At 47.8% G+C, this 17,310-nt stretch overlaps 2 protein-coding genes across 2 annotated transcripts; both read right to left on the bottom strand.

Annotated features, from left to right (window-relative positions):
- Nucleotides 1-1,701: 1,701 nt before the first annotated feature.
- SURF2 (surfeit 2) lies at nucleotides 1,702-2,819 on the bottom strand. The gene has a single exon (XM_082210706.1). It carries the CDS (start codon nucleotides 2,802-2,804, stop codon nucleotides 2,082-2,084), a length of 723 nt encoding a protein of 240 aa, XP_082066832.1. The 5' UTR covers nucleotides 2,805-2,819; the 3' UTR covers nucleotides 1,702-2,081.
- A 3,334-nt stretch (nucleotides 2,820-6,153) lies between these two features.
- LOC309524691 (uncharacterized protein) lies at nucleotides 6,154-16,311 on the bottom strand. The gene is made up of 5 exons (XM_082209595.1): nucleotides 16,179-16,311; nucleotides 11,593-12,220; nucleotides 9,352-9,478; nucleotides 8,462-8,581; nucleotides 6,154-8,222 (listed from the first exon to the last, which is right to left on the bottom strand). Exons 1-5 carry the CDS (start codon nucleotides 16,220-16,222, stop codon nucleotides 6,868-6,870), a joined length of 2,274 nt encoding a protein of 757 aa, XP_082065721.1. The 5' UTR covers nucleotides 16,223-16,311; the 3' UTR covers nucleotides 6,154-6,867.
- Nucleotides 16,312-17,310: the final 999 nt, after the last annotated feature.

Raw genomic sequence — 17,310 nt, 5'->3', positions numbered from 1 at the left:
TGGCAGTGGAGGTAGAGCCTTAGCTAGCTTTACACCCCATGAATTTGATTTAAAGCCATTGCATCCTGTAGCAGCGAGTTCCATAGTTAAACTCTGTGCTTGCCCTGAATCTTCCAACATCCTGCTTTGCTGGATGTCCCCCCGTTATTAAAATGTGTTCTGAGAATGTAAGAACAGCTGGATCAGGCCAAAGAGCCCACCTGGTCCAGCTTCCTTAATTCCTCCAAACATCCAGCCAGTCCTCTGGGTGGGCCATAGCAGAGCATAAAGGACAAATCCCTCCTATGCAACTGATACCCAGAGGTAGACTGGCCCTAGAGATGGAGTCTCCATTCGGCTGCCATGCCTTTGCTTAGGGTTGCCAAAACTTGTTTTAAACAACCCCCAGATTCAGGACAAAGCACCACCTTTCAGAAATTCACCCCGGACATTCTCCCCCACATTAGTTATGTGACTGCCACCTTTATTCTAGATTAATTTTTTACCATTTTTAAACAGGTGTGGGTAGAGATCTCAGTAAGCTCATGTCAGATTGGAGAATTGTTCCTTTCCCAGTCATGAGAGCACTGTGTTGGTGGTTCAGGAGGGAGATACTTCCAAGTGTGGTCCATGTTGAATTATTCCATATTTCTGAAGTTATGTATAATCCGTGGAGAAATAAATATTTGCAGGGGGGGAATTGGCTTTCAGGTACTCAAAATTCTTCTAGAACTTTTGGGGGGAGTTTTGCTATCTGAATAAATGATCACCTTGCTTGGCATAACCTAGTCTGCAGTTTATTTCTATTTTGCAAAAAGATATGATAAATTATGGGGAGAAGGAAGGACATATGCAGGACCCTGTAGCTAGATTCCAGCTCTGGGATCTCTGGTGGACCCTTACTGGGTTGTGTGATTTCAGGAAGTATCACCCACATTGTCTTTCAAGCACCTCTGAATCCACAAGGACTAGAAATTTGCATTTTAAAAAACTGAGTTCCTTAGGAGACTTGAGTTGTGTCTTTTCTTATATTCCCTTTTTGGTGTACCTACATTCACAGCCTGTGCAGAACTGTACTTATGGTTTAACACACCATCCACAAATTAAAAAAAATATATTTTGGAAAGAGCAGCACAGATTTGTGTGTGTTTTCTTACTGCCTGTTTCGTAAGCTTTATTCCAGTCTTCCAGCTCCCAGCCAATTATATAACTCTTGATTTGTTTTCCTGCATTTTCTGTCTTGTCATTGAAGCTGCAGGCAGTGACAAACTACCCAGACCTGGTTCCAGCCTCCATTTTTCCTAATATTTTATTACATTTTTAAATCCTGAACTGGGAGTTCTCCACACAGCAACATTTTATTGCAAAGCCCATTTGCCCCCCCCCTTTAACCAGATCACAAATGCACCAATTGGCGTTTGCTTTAGAAAGGAATTCATTCCAGTTCAAGTTTGACCCTTTACAAAACAAAGTTCACAGTTCATCTAAAATAGGGTTTCCCAAACTTTGGTCTCTCTCCAGCTGTTTTTGGACTATAACTCCCATCATCTCTAGCTAGCAGAACCAGTAGTCAAGGATGGAAATTGTAGTCCATAAAAACAGCTGGAGACCAAAGTTTGGAGATCCTTGGCAATCTCCCTCCAAAAGTACTCAGAAGTTTACATGCTGCTGTGCTGAAGTATAAAATATACTAAGACTAATAAAACATTGGCACACACAGAGTGGAATAGGAATTGTTTATTTCCCCCCAACAATTGCAATCTGTAAACTTAAAGGCCCAAAGGGTTGGATTTCTGAAAGAATGCCATGGGCCTCAGATTGTGACCTGACAGAAGATGGTCTGATAAACTAGAAATCACCCAAGATTTTTGAACTAATTCACTGAACACTGTTCAACCAATGCACTTAACCCTGACACATGGGAAGATGCCTGTTTTCCAAGCCACTAGACATGCATATTTTTTTTTTTTGGGGGGGTGGTGTCAGAATTAGGCCAGACGAAACCAGTCTTCTTTCCCCAGCCCCCGGCCGCACACAAATCGGTGTTTTGTGGTGTCAAGAAACGTCTCCTTCCCACTGACGTCTCTCCCAAAGCTCTGATTTCAACTTTTGAACTTCTTCTTGCGGGGGCCTGCTTGTCTCTTTGCCCTTTTGGTGCCTGCTTGCAAATCCACCTCCATGGGATCCCCTCTCTCTCCCCCCGCGACACTTTTATCCACCGCTGGCTCTGCCACCTCTCCGTCGCTGCTCCTTCCCTTGGCTGCTGGGTTTTTCTCCGGGAAAAGCTCAGGCGGGTACAAGTCGCTCATGCTGTCGTCCGTTCCGCTGCTCTCGCTGCTGGACGCGTGCTCCCAGGATCCCTTCCGATCGGACTGCCGGTGGATCCCTGCCGGTGGATCCTCCCGGGTGGCACGGGGCTTCCGGAGCAAGCAGGCGGGAACGTACTTCGTGCCCTCCTTCTCGCATTCTTCATACCGTCTCAGCGCCTTCTGATAGCGCCGCCCTTGCACGTGGCGCGAGACGTGCGCCGGGATCCTGTTGATGTGGCGGAGGGTGAGCTTGCAGAAGAGCTGCGCGGGGCTTTTGGTGCTGGGCACGATGTGCGGCCCGTACTCGCCGTAGTCTAGCGCCCCGGCCGCCCGGACCAGCCGAGAGTACTTCTTGCCATTCGTGTAGGCCTGGAGCTCCGGCAGCCGGCAGGGCAGCTCGTGGCCGGTCAGGGCGCAGCGGACTCTGTCCCCCGCAGGCAGGAGGCGCAGCGCGGGATGCTCCCGCAAGAAGCGCCGCACGGCGTCTGCCGGACCCTCGCGCGCCGCCTCGCACATGGCCGCTGTGGGAGGGGCTACGGCGGCCGCGAGGGAAATAAGGAGCGGCGGCAGCCAATCAGGGCCGCCCAGGCTGCCGCTCCTAGAGAAGCGGGAAACGATCGCAGGCCTGGCACCCGTCAACACTTCCGGCTCCCTGCCTTCACCTGCGCCATATGCGGGGCGGAAAGCGAGGGTTTATCACGAGGCGTCCTTCCCTCCTGTGTACAGGAATCTTGGAGAAAGAGACTTAGGCGGCAAACGGGTTCCCTGTGTGTTTTGCTGATTGTCATTGATTAAATTTGTATACTGCCCTTTACCTGCGGGTCTCAGGGTAATTCACAATCTAAAATCACAATATAATAATAAAAAATAAAATAAAAACAAAAATAATCCATTAACCCACCCACTCCATTTTGTGGCAGAAGCACCTCCTCAATCCTTTGTGTTTTAACTTTTTGCCTGGGTGGGATGTTCTAATTATTATTTTTTAAAAGAAATACGATTTTTCTTCTAGATTTTTTTTTTAAAAAATGCTGGTTTTTATATATGCGTGTTTTTGCTTAAAATATTTTAAGTCGCTTTGAACTGCTGTGTCAAAAAACAGCTAATAATTTTAATAATAAAAGGGACAGATAGAATCATAGAGTTGGAAGAGACCACAAGGGCCATCGAGTCCAACCCCCTGCCAAGCAGGAAACACCATCAGAGCACTCCTGACATATGGTTGTCAAGCCTCTGCTTAAAGACCTCCAAAGTAGGAGACTCCACCACACTCCTTGGCAGCAAATTCCACTGTCAAACAGCTCTTACTGTCAGGAAGTTCTTCCTAATGTTTAGGTGGAATCTTCTTTCTTGTAGTTTGGATCCATTGCTCCGTGTCCGCTTCTCTGGAGCAGCAGAAAACAACCTTTCTCCCTCCTCTATGTGACATCCTTTTATATATTTGAACATGGCTATCATATCAGATAGTTAACCCCCTCTAAAAACCATAGATCTGTGAGAATGATAGATCACACCCAACACGCACGTTTAACAAACAATAGGTTCCCAATATTCTTTAAACAGTCCCATGACTGAAAATGAAAGTAGCAACCCACCGCAGTAATGTTGCCCAACTGAGCATTTGGAGAGCATTTGGTTCCTTTTAATCTGGGTAGCAGACAGGGAAACGTGTCTGTGGTGCATCAAAACACACTGCCTACAACACACGTGCTTAAAAACGGGTCTGGGACTCAGTGAAATAAAATTCCTAATTGGCTTAATATTAGAAATCAAAAACTTTGTTTCCAGAAATGTGAGGCATGGATACCAGTAGTAAATAATATTCAATGATTTCCCGGGGCTGGAAATGTCATAGAATCATAGAATAGAATCGTAGAATCATAGAATCATAGAATCATAGAGATGGCAGAGACCACAAGGGCCATAGAGTCCAACCCCCTGCCAAGCAGGAAACACCATCAGAGCACTCCTGACATATGGTTGTCAAGCCTCTGCTTAAAGACCTCCAAAGTAGGAGACTCCACCACACTCCTTGGCAGCAAATTCCACTGTCAAACAGCTCTTACTTTCTTCCTATATACATAAAAACGTAAGGCTGTCGTTACACTACAGTTCATATGACTGCCTCTCGGGGGACAAGCTATCTCCAACATAAAACAGAACAGCAGGCAGCTGAACGAACAAGCAGCGCAGATGCCAGGCAGCTGTTTAAAGGAGAGTGGGAGGTGGGCTGTGTTAAACACAGCTGCTGCCACCTTTAACAGCCAGGGAGGTGCTTCAGAGATCCATAGAATTACGTATAAAATTGTAGAGCTGGAAGGTACCCCAGGGGTCATCTAGTCCAACCCCCTGCACTGCAGGAATCTCAGCTAAATCCACGACAGATGGCCTCTGCTTAAAAAACTTCAGGGAAGTCCATCCCCTCCCAAGGTAGACTGTTCCCCTGTCAAACAACTTTTACCGTCAGGGAGTTCTTCCTGATGTTAGTCAGAATCTCCTTTCTTGTAACTTGAAGCTATTGCTTCAGATTTTACCCTCTGGAGCACGAGAAAACAATATTGCTCCACCTTCCATGTGAGGCCTTGAGATATTTGAAGATGGCTATCATATTTCCTCTCAGTCTCGTCTTATCCAATCTAAACATACCCAACTTCCTCAACTGTTCTTCACAAGGCTTGATTTCCTGTTGTTTCCACCAAGAGCTCCTGAAGGAGTTTTAAACTCCAAAAAAGAATTTTGCTTCACTGAACACCAGAGCTTCCCACTTTTTTTTGTCCTGTCCTTTTAAGGTGATCTGCCCCAGCCCCCATTCTGCTGCATACTCAAAACTTAGAGGCAAAACAAGATGTAATATGCATCCCTTTTAAAACAAGATCTTTTTATTTTTAATTTCCAGATTTCCTTAGTTTCAGAAGCTGCAGTCTTTGCCTATAGATACCAGGCTGCTTTGTAACTGATCCAGCACACATTCAAGCTGAGGCACTTGCACCAAGGCCACCTGTGCACAATCCATTTATAATGCACTTTCAAAAATCATAGCTTCCCTCCAAAGACTTCTGGGAGTTGCGGTTTGCTAAGGGTGCTGAGAGTTGATAGGAGACCCCACTATTCCCCTTCCAGTGTTACTATTCCCATAGTTATTATTACTATTTATTAAATTTGTGTGGGACGCGGGTGGCGCTGTGGGTTAAAGCCTCAGCGCCTAGGGCTTGCCGATCGAAAGGTCGGCGGTTCGAATCCCCGCAGCGGGGTGCGCTCCCGCTGCTCGGTCCCAGCGCCTGCCAACCTAGCAGTTCGAAAGCACCCCTGGGTGCAAGTAGATAAATAGGTACCGCTTACCAGCGGGAAGGTAAATGGCGTTCCGTGTGCTGCGCTGGCTCGCCAGATGCAGCTTTGTCACGCTGGCCACGTGACCCGGAAGTGTCTCCGGACAGCGCTGGCCCCCGGCCTATAGATGTGAGATGGGCGCACAAACCCCAGAGTCTGTCAAGACTGGCCCGTTCGGGCAGGGGTACCTTTACCTTTACCTATTAAATTTGTACATCTGGGGGTGGAGCAACAAACTACAGCTCCCAGAATTGTTGTTGAGAGCCAGTGTGGTGTAGTGGTTAAGAGCGGTAGTCACGTAATCTGGGGAACCGGGTTCGCGTCTCCGCTCCTCCACATGCAGCTGCTGGGTGGCCTTGGGCCAGTCACACTTCTTTGAAGTCTCTCAGCCCCACTCACCCCACAGAGTGTTTGTTGTGGGGGAGGAAGGGAAAGGAGATTGTTAGCCGCTTTGAGACTCCTGAAGGGGAGTGAAAGGCGGGATATCAAATCCAAACTCCTCCTCCTCTTCTTCTTCTTCTTCTTCTTCTTCTTCTTCTTCGGAAGCCATGACACTTCAAAGCGGTATCATGGTGTCTTAAAATGTGTGGCGTAAATATGGCCAAAGTTCTGAAACTTAACAATTATGACTTGGGGAAATGGGCTGCTAGAACTTCCTGGGGGTTCGAGGAAAGGTGAAACCAGGGATGGGGGGATGGCCTGCTGTGAGCACACTAAATGTTGCTGAACTACAATTTGGCTAAGGGGGGTTCAAATGGCTAAGCGGTCTGAGGGGATGTGGCAGGTCTGTAAGAAACAGCTTCTACCCCAATACAGTGGTACCTCGGGTTAAGTACTTAATTTGTTCCGGAGGCCCGTTCTTAACCTGAAACTGTTCTTAACCTGAAGCACCACTTTAGCTAATGGGGACTCCTGCTGCCACCGCGCCACCAGAGCACGATTTCTGTTCTCATCCTGAAGCAAAGTTCTTAACCCGAGGTACTATTTCTGGGTTAGCAGAGTCTGTAACCTGAAGCATCTGTAACCTGAAGCGTCTGTAACCCGAGTTACCACTGTACAAGAGTTTGTATTTCATTGACACAATGACCCTCTGGGTCTGTGTTGGACTCCAACTCCCGGGCCAGCATGGTCAGTGGTGAGGGAGGAAGGGAGTTGTAGCCCAGCAAAAATAATTGGGGGGGGGGGGGAATCTGGAGGTCCACAGGTTCCTACCCCTCCTGTTATGTGACTTCCTTCTCGGAAGCCTCCTCCTTTAGAACGGCTGTTGACTTGGAGTTTCCCTGCAACTGGGGCTGCCCCAGAGAACCTCCCCCATGTGGGTTTCTTCCTGTTTAATGAGCTGGGCTGGAGCTGCAAAGCTCTCCGGAAGCGGCTTCTCGCCTGTGTGGGTCAATTTGTGCCGCCGGAAGGACGTCCCGTCTCTGTAGCACCTCCCGCAGTCCGAGCACTGATAGGGCTTCTCCCCGGTGTGGATCCTCCGATGCCTCCGCAAGGACGTCCGGGTGCCGAAGCATTTTGCGCACTCGGCGCATTCGTAGGGCTTCTCCCCCGTATGGGTCTGCCAGTGGATGACCAGGTTGGTCCTCTGGCTGAAGCTGCGCCCGCACTCCGAGCACCCAAAGGCCTTCCCGGCTCCCGCGCGTTTCAGGGCGCACTTGGCGAGCGAGCCTTCGCTGCACCCTCGGCCCTCGCGCCCCTCCCTCGCGCACACCGGCGATTCCTGCGCGGCCGCTTCCCCTTCGCCAGGGGAGCCTCTCTGGTCCTGCTGTTGCTCGCGCCGTTCCCTCACGTGCGTTATGCCGTGCCGGAAAAGGTACTGCGCCTTGCTGAAGCCTTGCGCGCAGACCGAGCACGTGTACGGCTTGTCGCTCGGGTGGCCCTCTTCGTGCTTCAGGAGCTCCTCCAAGTTCTGGAAGCCCTTCCCGCAGTCAGCACACTTGTGGGCTTTGGTGCGCATTTGGGCCGCGATGTGCCTCCTGGCGGCCGTCCAGTCGCTGAAGCGGCGCCCGCACTCGGTGCACTCGTAGGGCTTCTCTCCCGTGTGGATCCTCTCGTGCCTCTTGAAGGAGGTCCTGTCGCTGAAGCTCCTTCCGCACTCGGCGCACTGGAAGGGCCTCTCCCCCGTGTGGGTCCTTCGGTGGCCGCTGAGGTGCGCCTGCTGGCTGAAGCACTTCCCGCAGTCGGAGCAGGCAAATGGCTTCTCTCCCGTGTGCGTCCTTTCGTGGATGATGAGCTTCCCTCGGCTAGCCAGCCTTTTCCCGCACACCAAGCACTGGTGCGTCCTCCGTCCCGGAAGACTCGCTTGGTTCGGGACAAGGAGGTCAGGATTCTGCATGAAGGCCTTCATGCTTTCGAAAGCTCCCTCGCTCTGGAAGAGTCCCAGCTGGGCCAAATAATCCTCAGGCTTGCCGTAGCCTTCCAGGCAATTAAGGAACTGGACTTGGCTTTCGTGCGAGCGGCTCCCCAGTTGCCCCTTGGCGTCTCCTGCCCATGCGCTACCGAGCACATCTTCTGGCTCACCTCTTCTCAACAAAGCCTCACTGCACAGTTCCACATCTCTAGAACTTTCCGGCCCATTCATCTGCTTCTCAGACCCCTTCTCAACCCCTGCCGGAAGAAGCAGAGAATTGTGACATAAGATTTCCGTTGATTTTTAAAATTTTCTGTCTGTTTTTTTTTTTAAAGCTGCCTGGTGTTTTGTTTTAATTCTGCTGATAGCTTAGCATAGTGTGTGTGTGTGTGTGTGTGTGTGTGTTTTTCGTGTGGTTTGGACTTTCTGTAAGCTACTCTGGGAACCTATTAAAGGGCAGCGTGTAAATCAAATAAGAGTGAATATAAATAAATACCCAAAGAACTCCTTCCTCTTGATCTCTCCTCTCTTTCAGCAGCTCCCTGGACAAATGTCTCACTTTCTTCTTCCTCTTCATCCAGCCAGGAGACGAATTCGGGTTTGAGAAGCCAAAGTCCTTCAGAGGAAACAAAACGAAAAGCCATCAGCACAACCTTTTTACTTTTGTGACTTCTCGGAAAGGGCTCCACTCAACCTTACTGGCCCTCTTCAGACACCAGAGAAGAGGCTAGGCTCTTCCGCAGGAAAGCTACCTGATGCATGGGTCCATCTATCTCAGTATTGTCTTCACTGACTGGCAGCAGCTATCTGGGGAATCAGGCAAGGAGCCTTTCCTAATCCTGCCTGGAGGGTGCCAGGGATTGAAACTGAGACTTTGTGCTCAGCCACAGAGCTGCGACTCTTCCCCACTTTGCCATGTCCGCCCTCAAACGTGGAGCTGACCCTGGCCGCTCTCCCCTAAACATTTAAAGAATTCTTATACCCCTTCAGCAGCCACAGCTTCTGCACCCAAAACATCCTGGGGACTGTGGTTGGTTAAGGGTGCTGAGAGCTGGCAGCAGACCCCCGCTCTCCTCACAAAGTAACAATTCCCAGAGCCCTCTTCCTGGGGAATTATGGGACTTTTACCTCTGCGAAGGGAATAGGGGCCTCCTAATAACTCTTAGCACCCTTAATAAACTACAGCTCCCAGAATTCTTTGGGGGCAGCCATGACTGTTTAAAGTGCTAACATAGAGCTTTAAATATGAAAGTGTCATCTGTGGTCAGGTGGATTATGAATCTCCTGCCCACAGCAGGGAAGGTGTTGAAATTCAGCTGCCAAAAACATATTGAGATGAACCAAACCAATGCTCATATTTTTCTGCTTTTTGAACAGCGTCCTTACCCAGGGAGACCACGTTCCCGTAATTCTCCAGCATAACTTCCCTGTACAGGGCTTTTTGGCCGGCATCCAGGAGACTCCATTCGGCGCTGGAGAAATACACAGCCACCTCTTCAAAAGTCACCTGCTCCTGAAAGGAGAAAGCACTGTCAACTTCTCAGCAATGTGATTTCTCATTTGCTCACAGTTCTTACCCAGCGAGGGCTGTGCCACTGTTTGCACGGAGCGTAGGAAAAAGCATGGGATGTGGAGCTGAGCAAAGAATGTAGCTTCCGTGCTTGTTTAAGGCTCTAGTCCTCATGGACACCAGTCTTGAAAGACCTACATTGGCTCCCAGTATGTTTCCGTGCACAATTCAAAGTGTTGGTGCTGACCTTGAAAGCCCTAGACGGCCTCGGTCCAGTATATCTGAAGGAGCGTCTCCACCCCCATCGTTCTGCCCGGACACTGAGGTCCAGCGCTGAGGGCCTTCTGGCGGTTCCCTCACTGCGAGAAGCCAATTTTACAGGGAACCAGGCAGAGGGCCTTCTTGGTAGTGGCATCCGCCCTGTGAAACGCCCTCCCACCAGATGTCAAAGAGAACAACAACTACCAGACTTTTAGAAGACATCTGAAGACAGCCCTGTTTAGGGAAGCTTTTAATGTTTGATGCATTATTGTATTTTAATATCTTGTTGGAAGCCGCCCAGAGTGGCTGGGGAAGCCCAGCCAGGTGGGCGGGTATAAATAAAATAAAATTATTATCATTATCATCATTATTATTATTAGTGCAAAGATCCGCTAGAAAGCAGGCGGAGCTACAGTTCCCAGAGTTCCCTGTGAAGAGGGGTTGCATGTTAAACCGCTCAGGGAATTGTAGCTCTGTGATGGAGATAAGGGTCCCCTAACAATTCTTTTTCTTATTTTTTAAATAATACTTTTTATTAGTTTTCAATTGCAATCCAATAACAGCCTCATTATAATAATGCCCGTTTACAATACAATTACCAATACCAATCATTCAAATACTGAATTATATAATTTAGATAAAGTGGCCCCTCCTCACATGCTAGAATTGATGGTTGATGAGTTTCTTGATTTCTGCTTTCCAAAATCTTATTAATTTCAATTACATTCCGGTCATAATAATAATCCCATTATACAACAACTGCAATATTAATAACTTCTATTCGTCTTGACACATTAAATTATTTATGAAACTACAAGTGAAGCGCTCAAACTATAAACTTGTTCTTCCTGTGTGTGGAAATTATTCTGCCCGTGTTATTTCTTCCTGTCCTTGTAAAATATTATGTCTATTCCCCCCCCCCGCCCCGGTTGTTGCTGTTCTCCATCATGCCTTGGGCGAAGCTGATATTCCATTGTAGTTCCAGAAATTTCTCCCTTGCTCTGTGCCGTGCTTTGTTGATTTGCAACTTTAACAACAGCTGCAAAAGTCACTCTGTCCCAATAAATAACCTGGTTTTGCCATTTTCCCTCTCACCCTGGGAAGAGCGGTCTGTCAAACTGCAGATGACTCAATAATGAACCTTATCAGTTCCTTGGCAAGTTGACAGATTCCTTTCATCCTACCATCCCTGGGAAGTTTTTTTGTTTAGGATGCCCAGAACTGCTCCCTAACAATTCTGGGCATCCTAAAAAACAACCCACTTTCCTGATTCTTTGGGTGAATTCATGACCGTCTAAAGTGGTGTCACAGCGCTTCAGAGGTATGGCTCAAATGTCACCTAAGAATGCTCATTCCTCTATGGGAATTTTTGGAGATATTTCCCTTTCAAGGTTTTCCAGACCCCCTTATACAGAGGTACCTCAGGTTAAGAACTTAATTCGTTCTGGAGGTCCATTCTTAACCTGAAACTGTTCTTAATCTGAAGCACCACTTTAGCTAATGGGGTCTCCCACTGCTGCTGCTGTGCCACCAGAGCACGATTTCTGTTCTCATCCTGAAGCAAAGTTCTTAACCCGAGGTACTATTTCTGGGTTAACGGAGTCTGTAACCTGAAGTCTGTAACCTGAAGCGTCTGTAACCCGAGGTACCACAGTAAAGCCTTTTTGTACTTCTGCAGATAGACTGGGGTTCCCTTAGCCTGCTGTTGCTTCCCCCTTGTGGGTGGTGGTGTTTTGGCTACTTAAGGAACGGCACCCATTTCCCGAAAATCGAGAAAAAAAGGAACGGAGCAACAGTGGTCAGCAAGCACTTACCTTCTCAACCCCTTCAGATGGCTTGCAGCAAACCGTTCTTACCTCTTCTTCTTGCTCCTCACTGCTTCTTTCCCTCGGGAGGAGATTGTCGGCCGCTGCTGCTCGCGAGCCACCCTCTGGCCCAATCGCCCTGACCCAGCTCTGCATTTCTGGGGGCAAAGCCCTCAGGAACTCCTCCAGCGCCACCAGGTCCAAAATCTGCTCCTTGCCGTGTCTCTCCGGCTTCAGCCACCGGCAGCACAGCTCCCAGAGCTGCCGGCAAACTTGCCGCGGCCACTCGGCTTCGTGGTGGCTAAATGGCCGGATATATTGATGCCACGTGTGGGAGACGCTGCTGGTCCCACTCGGGGCATCTTCCCCGCTCCTCCTCTCAAGGCCCCACATGCTCCCGGCTTGAAGAATGCAAGGACCCGCAGCCCTGCCGGCAAGGTAGCTGGCCTGCTCCTCTTCCGCCATTTTCGCCCCCACCTTCGGACCTGCCGGCAACTGGAAGCTTGGGGTGTTGGCGCTGCCTTGCTCAGTGGCCATTTTGTGTCTCAGGCCAAGACGGGCGTCTGCGACCAGGGTGACCATTCGTCCAATGTTGACTTTTGGAAGGGTGGTTGGGCACCTCAAAACAACACACACCGCAGGCCAAAGAGGCCCAAATTTGTTCCTGGTGAGCTTCTCCCTAAGGGAAGGAATAAGCACCATTAAAAAGGTTAGGAGAGACTAGAAACATTTTCATTTATTTTTAATTTCTATACCGCTTTATATTTTTAAGAAAAATCTCAACGCAGTTTAAAGGTAAAGGGTAAAGGGACCCCTGACCATTAGGTCCAGTCGTGGCCGACTCTGGGGTTGCGGCGCTCATCTTGCTTTATTGGCCGAGGGAGCCGGCGTACAGCTTCCGGGTCATGTGGCCAGCATGACTAAGCCGCTTCTGGCGAACCAGAGCAGTGCAAGGAAATGCCTATTTATCTACTTGCACTTTGACGTGCTTTTGAACTGCTAGGTTAGCAGGAGGAGGGACCGAGTAACGGGAGTTCACCCCGTCGCGGGGATTCGAACCGCTGACCTTCTGATCGGCAAGTCCTAGGCTCTGTGGTTTAACCCACAGCGCCACCCACATAAATTCACCCGCTGTAAAGCGGTTTACAGCATATTAATTCAATAAAACATAAATAAAACAATCTGAAGAAAGTCAAATATAGAGTATACAGTCAAAGCAACATTAACAGAAAACTAAAATATTATCTTAAAGATTTCGGAATAAAATTTGCTTCTGTCTCCCATGGGAATCTATGGGACTTTGAGATCAAAATCAGATTGCAATGAAATCTCATCCCAGCCAACTTTACAATGATATATACTCTCAATGATTTTTTTCTGAAAACTATGTTGGCTCAGGTAGCCTAAGAGCATAGTACAAACCCTGGAACTGACCTGAGTTAGCTGTGCTGATGCCAACCAACCAACATGAGGCGAGGAGAGAGAAATGTCAGTGCAAAAGACCAGTAGTTGCAAAACCACCAAAGTTTATGGTGTTAACATTTTACTTTATTTTTATAAAAAATTTATTAATTTTTCTGTTTAGAAATTTAAAATATTCATTTTAACATCCTTATAATATCAGTGACTTCCCAGCTTCTCTTTCCATGGTTCATTTTACATATCATAAATCCCTGCATATTTTATATAAACTAAACCATTCAGTATTCCACTATTATATCCGTCTAAACTTATTTACAATGTTGAATTTATCTTAACGCTGCCACCGTTTTCAGGTATACACAATTATTTCCCCATATATTCAATAAACGTTTCCCCAATCTTCTCTAAACATATGTTCTTCTTGCTTTCTATTTCTACATGTTAAGTCTGCAAGCTGCGTATATTCTGTCAACTTGAGTTGCCATTCTTCTTTAGTTTGGACCTTGCTTGTTTTCCCTTTTTTTGGGCTAACAAAACACGGGCCGCTGTAGCAGCATACATAAATCACTCTTTTGGGACACTTGGGCATATTAAAAAGGTAAAGGGACCCCTGACCATTAGGTCCAGTCGTGGCTGACTCTGGGGTTGCTGCGCTCATCTCGCTTTATTGGCCGAGGGAGCCAGCGTACAGCTTCTGGGTCTTGTGGTCAGCATGACTAAACCGCTTCTGGCGAACCAGAGCAGCGCACAGAAACGCTGTTTACCTTCCCGCCGGAGCGGTACCTATTTATCTACTTGCACTTTGACGTGCTTTCAAAGTGCTAGGTTGGCAGGAGCAGGGATCGAGCAACGGGAGCTCACCCCGTCGTGGGGATTCAAACCACCGACATTCTGATCGGCAAATTCTAGGCTCTGTGGTTTAACCCACAGCGCCACCCGCGCTGTAGTCCCTTACTACTTTATTTTAAAATCTGCATTTACTGTTTTTTCGAACATGCATTTTACATTTGACTTCCTTTAGTAATGTTTTCTTTTGAAATGCTTCCAGTTTATTTTCTGTTGTTATCTTTGCTGCATTAAAAGTGCATTCTGGAGCTGGCCTCCTTTCCAATGTTTTATTTTGATATCCTTAAGGTATTTTACCTCTGACTTTCTTCAGCAACGTTTTATCCTGGATTGTTCTATTTGATGTTTTAAATGTGCCGTAAACCGCTTCGAGATTTTTTTTTTTAAAACTGTAAAGCAACACAGAACTGAAATAAATAATAACAGTAACAGTAATTAATATTAACTAGAGTCCCTGAGAATTGAACCTGGAGCCTTCTCATGTAAAGCAAATGTTCTGACACACAGCTGACATCAGAAATCTCCCTCAAAGTTCAGAGTGGGGTGAGGGGAGAAGAAGGGCTTCCCAAATTCTGATAATCTCTCACATTCCAAAAAGAAAGAAGAAAAATAAGAGTCAGTGTGGTGCAGCGGTTAGAGTGTTGGACTAAGAACAGGGAGACCGGGGTTCAAATCCTGACTCGTCCATGAAGCTCAATGGGTGACCCTGGGCCAGTCTCTGCCTCTCAAAGTAACCTAACTCCCAGGGTTCTTGTTGGGGATTAAATGAGGGAGAACCATGTAGGCTCCTTGGAGAAAATGGTGGGATACAAATCCAATAAACAAATTTCAAGACAATTCACCAGTTATTTCCTAATCTTTTGTCCCCATTGGAGGGGGGATACCTTTCAGTGGGGACTATTAACAATCCATTTTCCTGACGAAAAGTATTGCGGCTGGAAGCAAAAGCAGGCAGAACAAAGGTTTAAGTCAGGCTACAATTTTACACACACCTACCAATGAGGACTTGTCGATCAGAAGGTCGGCGGTTCAAATCCCTGCGATGGGGTGAGCTCCTGTTGCTCAGTCCCTGCTCCTGCCAACCTAGCAGTTCGAAAGCATGTCAAAGTGCAAGTAGATAAATAGGTACCACTCCAGCGGGAAGGTAAACGGCATTTCTGTGCACTGCTCTGGTTCGCCAGAAGCGGCTTAGTCATGCTGGCCACATGACCTAGAAGCTGTACGCCGGCTCCCTTGGCCAATAAAGCGAGATGAGCGCCGCAACCCCAGAGTCGGCCACGACTGGACCTCATCAGGGGTCCCTTTACCTTTACCAATGAGTAAGCCCCACTGAATACTGAGGAAATTACTTCAGAGTAATTATGCAAACAGAATTGGTTTCCAAACAGTCCCCTGGAACACATTTCAGGGAGTCTGCCAGGTTTTCAAATCTGGTTTTAGTTCATTTTAATTATTTTTTAATGTTTTAAGCATTTTTTTGTTTTTGTTTTTATAAAAAACACACCCTAATTTCATGGTTTCATCGTTTTTCCGTAAGCCTATCTGAGGTTGGATGACAACAGAGCGGTCTATAAACATTGTGAAATTTAAATTAAATTAACTGGTCACTTATTCTTCAGAACAGCCTTCCCTAAGCTCCAGATGTTCCGAACTGGCGCTGGCTGGAGTTGTACCCCCAAAATTTCTGAAGGGCATCACGTTGGAGCTACAGCTCCCCCCAGCCTCACGGAGCAGGGCTGTTGAGAGTTGTAGTTCAAATAATTGCACCAGGTTGGCAATAGCTGGCATTTTGTGGATTGCAGTCCACTCCCTCTGCTGCATGAAGTGTTATTTTGTTGTTGTTGTTGTTGTTGTCAAATAATCTGCCAGGCACCAGGTTAGCAATAGCTGGCATTTTGTGGATTGCAGTCCACTCCCTCTGCTGCATGAAGTGTTATTTTGTCGTTGTTGTTGTTATTATTATTATTATTATCATTATCATTATTATTATTTTCTGTTACATCCTTGGCTACCCTCCTGCACTCCCCCAGCTTTGGGGTCGCAGCACATTAAAGCCCTATACTGAGCCTGGATGAAAACAGGGCTGGCGAATCCCTCCCCTAAAACTCGGGTTTTTTATTTTTGCAAACGCCTTTTCTTCCAACCGCCTCCCGCTCCTCTTTCATTAGGATCATTGCTTTGTTCATCGCCTTCCAAAACCACGATCTGCACATAATTGAAAGCAGCTGGAAACATGAAAACAATAAGAATATATGCATGCAAAAGTCCCTCCAGCCCCAGATCTTTTGCTCTTTCGCCTCCCGGGGACTTTTCCCAGGAGCTTTGTTGGAAATCCCTCCCTCTGCAATTGCAACACGCCTTGCACTCACCAAGCAGCTTCTTGCAAAAGGCGGAGGGGGCGGGCAGGCGGCATCAAGGGGGCATTGTGCCCCCCAACCCTCTTGCTGGGCTGCTACTTGGGGGGCAAAGGACCCTTGCCGCTGCCCCCCAACCCCACGCCCCCTATGGCCGGCAGGATAGGAAGTGATGTCCTCCGCTCCTCTCCCTCCCCTTCCTCCCAGGCTGTTCTGGGAAACAGGAATCTGTCGCCTTAACCCTGAGAAAGTCATTTCCACCCCCCCAACTCCTCCCACCCCACCCCCCAAAAAACCCAACCCTGCTGGATCGGACCCCAAAGGCTCGCCTCTCCTTGAAAAGCCCAGCCTCCTCTTCTGACAGTGGCCAGCCAGAAGACTGCAAGCGCAAGAGCCGCCTGCTTTTTCTGATGCAAGGATTTAGAGATAGACTGCCACTGGCCCGGGAGGCTCCATTTAGCCCTGGTTTTTTTTTTTTGGGGGGGGGGAGTCGCTAGCTGTTGTAAAATCCTGGCAAACGACATCTCCGGCCAGCTCCTGGTCGAATTCAGACGGTCGTGATGCGTACATTTTACGCTCTTGTTTTTATAATATTGGCATTTTGGTGATTTTCGTGCAAAGAATGTGCAATGGGGGGGGTTGGAGGAGGAGGAGGAAGATAAGGAGATAAACAACTATATCAGCTTTAGAGGACATCTGAAGCATAGCTGTCAACCTTCCCTTTTTTTGCCGGAAATTCCCTTATTCCAGCGCCGTTTCCTGCTGCTATCCCGGATTATTAGATATCCCGTAGACTGTCCCCGGGACAGGTGACGCTGCTGATCCCTTATTTTTGAGGCTGCTGACCCCTTATTTTCAAATATGAAAGCTGACAGCTATGATCTGAAGGCAGCCCTTTTAAAATGTGTATTGTGCAATGTTTTACAGTAGTACCTTTGTTTGCATACCTCTTGGTTTGCATACATTTTGGATTACAAACATGTCAAACCCAGAAGTGCGTGTCCCGGTTTGCAACTTTTTTTGGATTACAACCCCCCGCCCTTTTTTTAAATTTACAAACAATTTTTTTTGAGGTCCCATTGGGTTACAACCTGTTTTGGTTTACAAACGGACCTCCGGAATGGATTATGGTTGTAAACCAAGGTAC

The sequence above is a fragment of the Podarcis vaucheri genome (assembly GCF_965113315.1).
Source record: "Podarcis vaucheri genome assembly, chromosome: 2".
Lineage (NCBI taxonomy): Eukaryota > Metazoa > Chordata > Lepidosauria > Squamata > Lacertidae > Podarcis > Podarcis vaucheri.
The sequence above is the reverse complement of the archived record's forward strand: the minus strand, read 5'-3'. Positions and strand labels throughout refer to the sequence as shown.

Excerpts from the sequence above, each read along its gene's own strand:
- SURF2 (XM_082210706.1), bottom strand. The coding sequence starts at position 2,804 with ATGTGCGAGGCGGCGCGCGAGGGTCCGGCAGACGCCGTGCGGCGCTTC.
- LOC309524691 (XM_082209595.1), bottom strand. The coding sequence starts at position 16,222 with ATGCCGCCTGCCCGCCCCCTCCGCCTTTTGCAAGAAGCTGCTTG. Across the intron at positions 12,221-16,178 it reads CTTTTGCAAGAAGCTGCTTG|GGAGAAGCTCACCAGGAACA; the intron begins GTGAGTGCAAGG and ends TCCTTCCCTTAG. Across the intron at positions 8,223-8,461 it reads AAGAGGAAGGAGTTCTTTGG|GGGTTGAGAAGGGGTCTGAG; the intron begins GTATTTATTTAT and ends TTCTTCCGGCAG.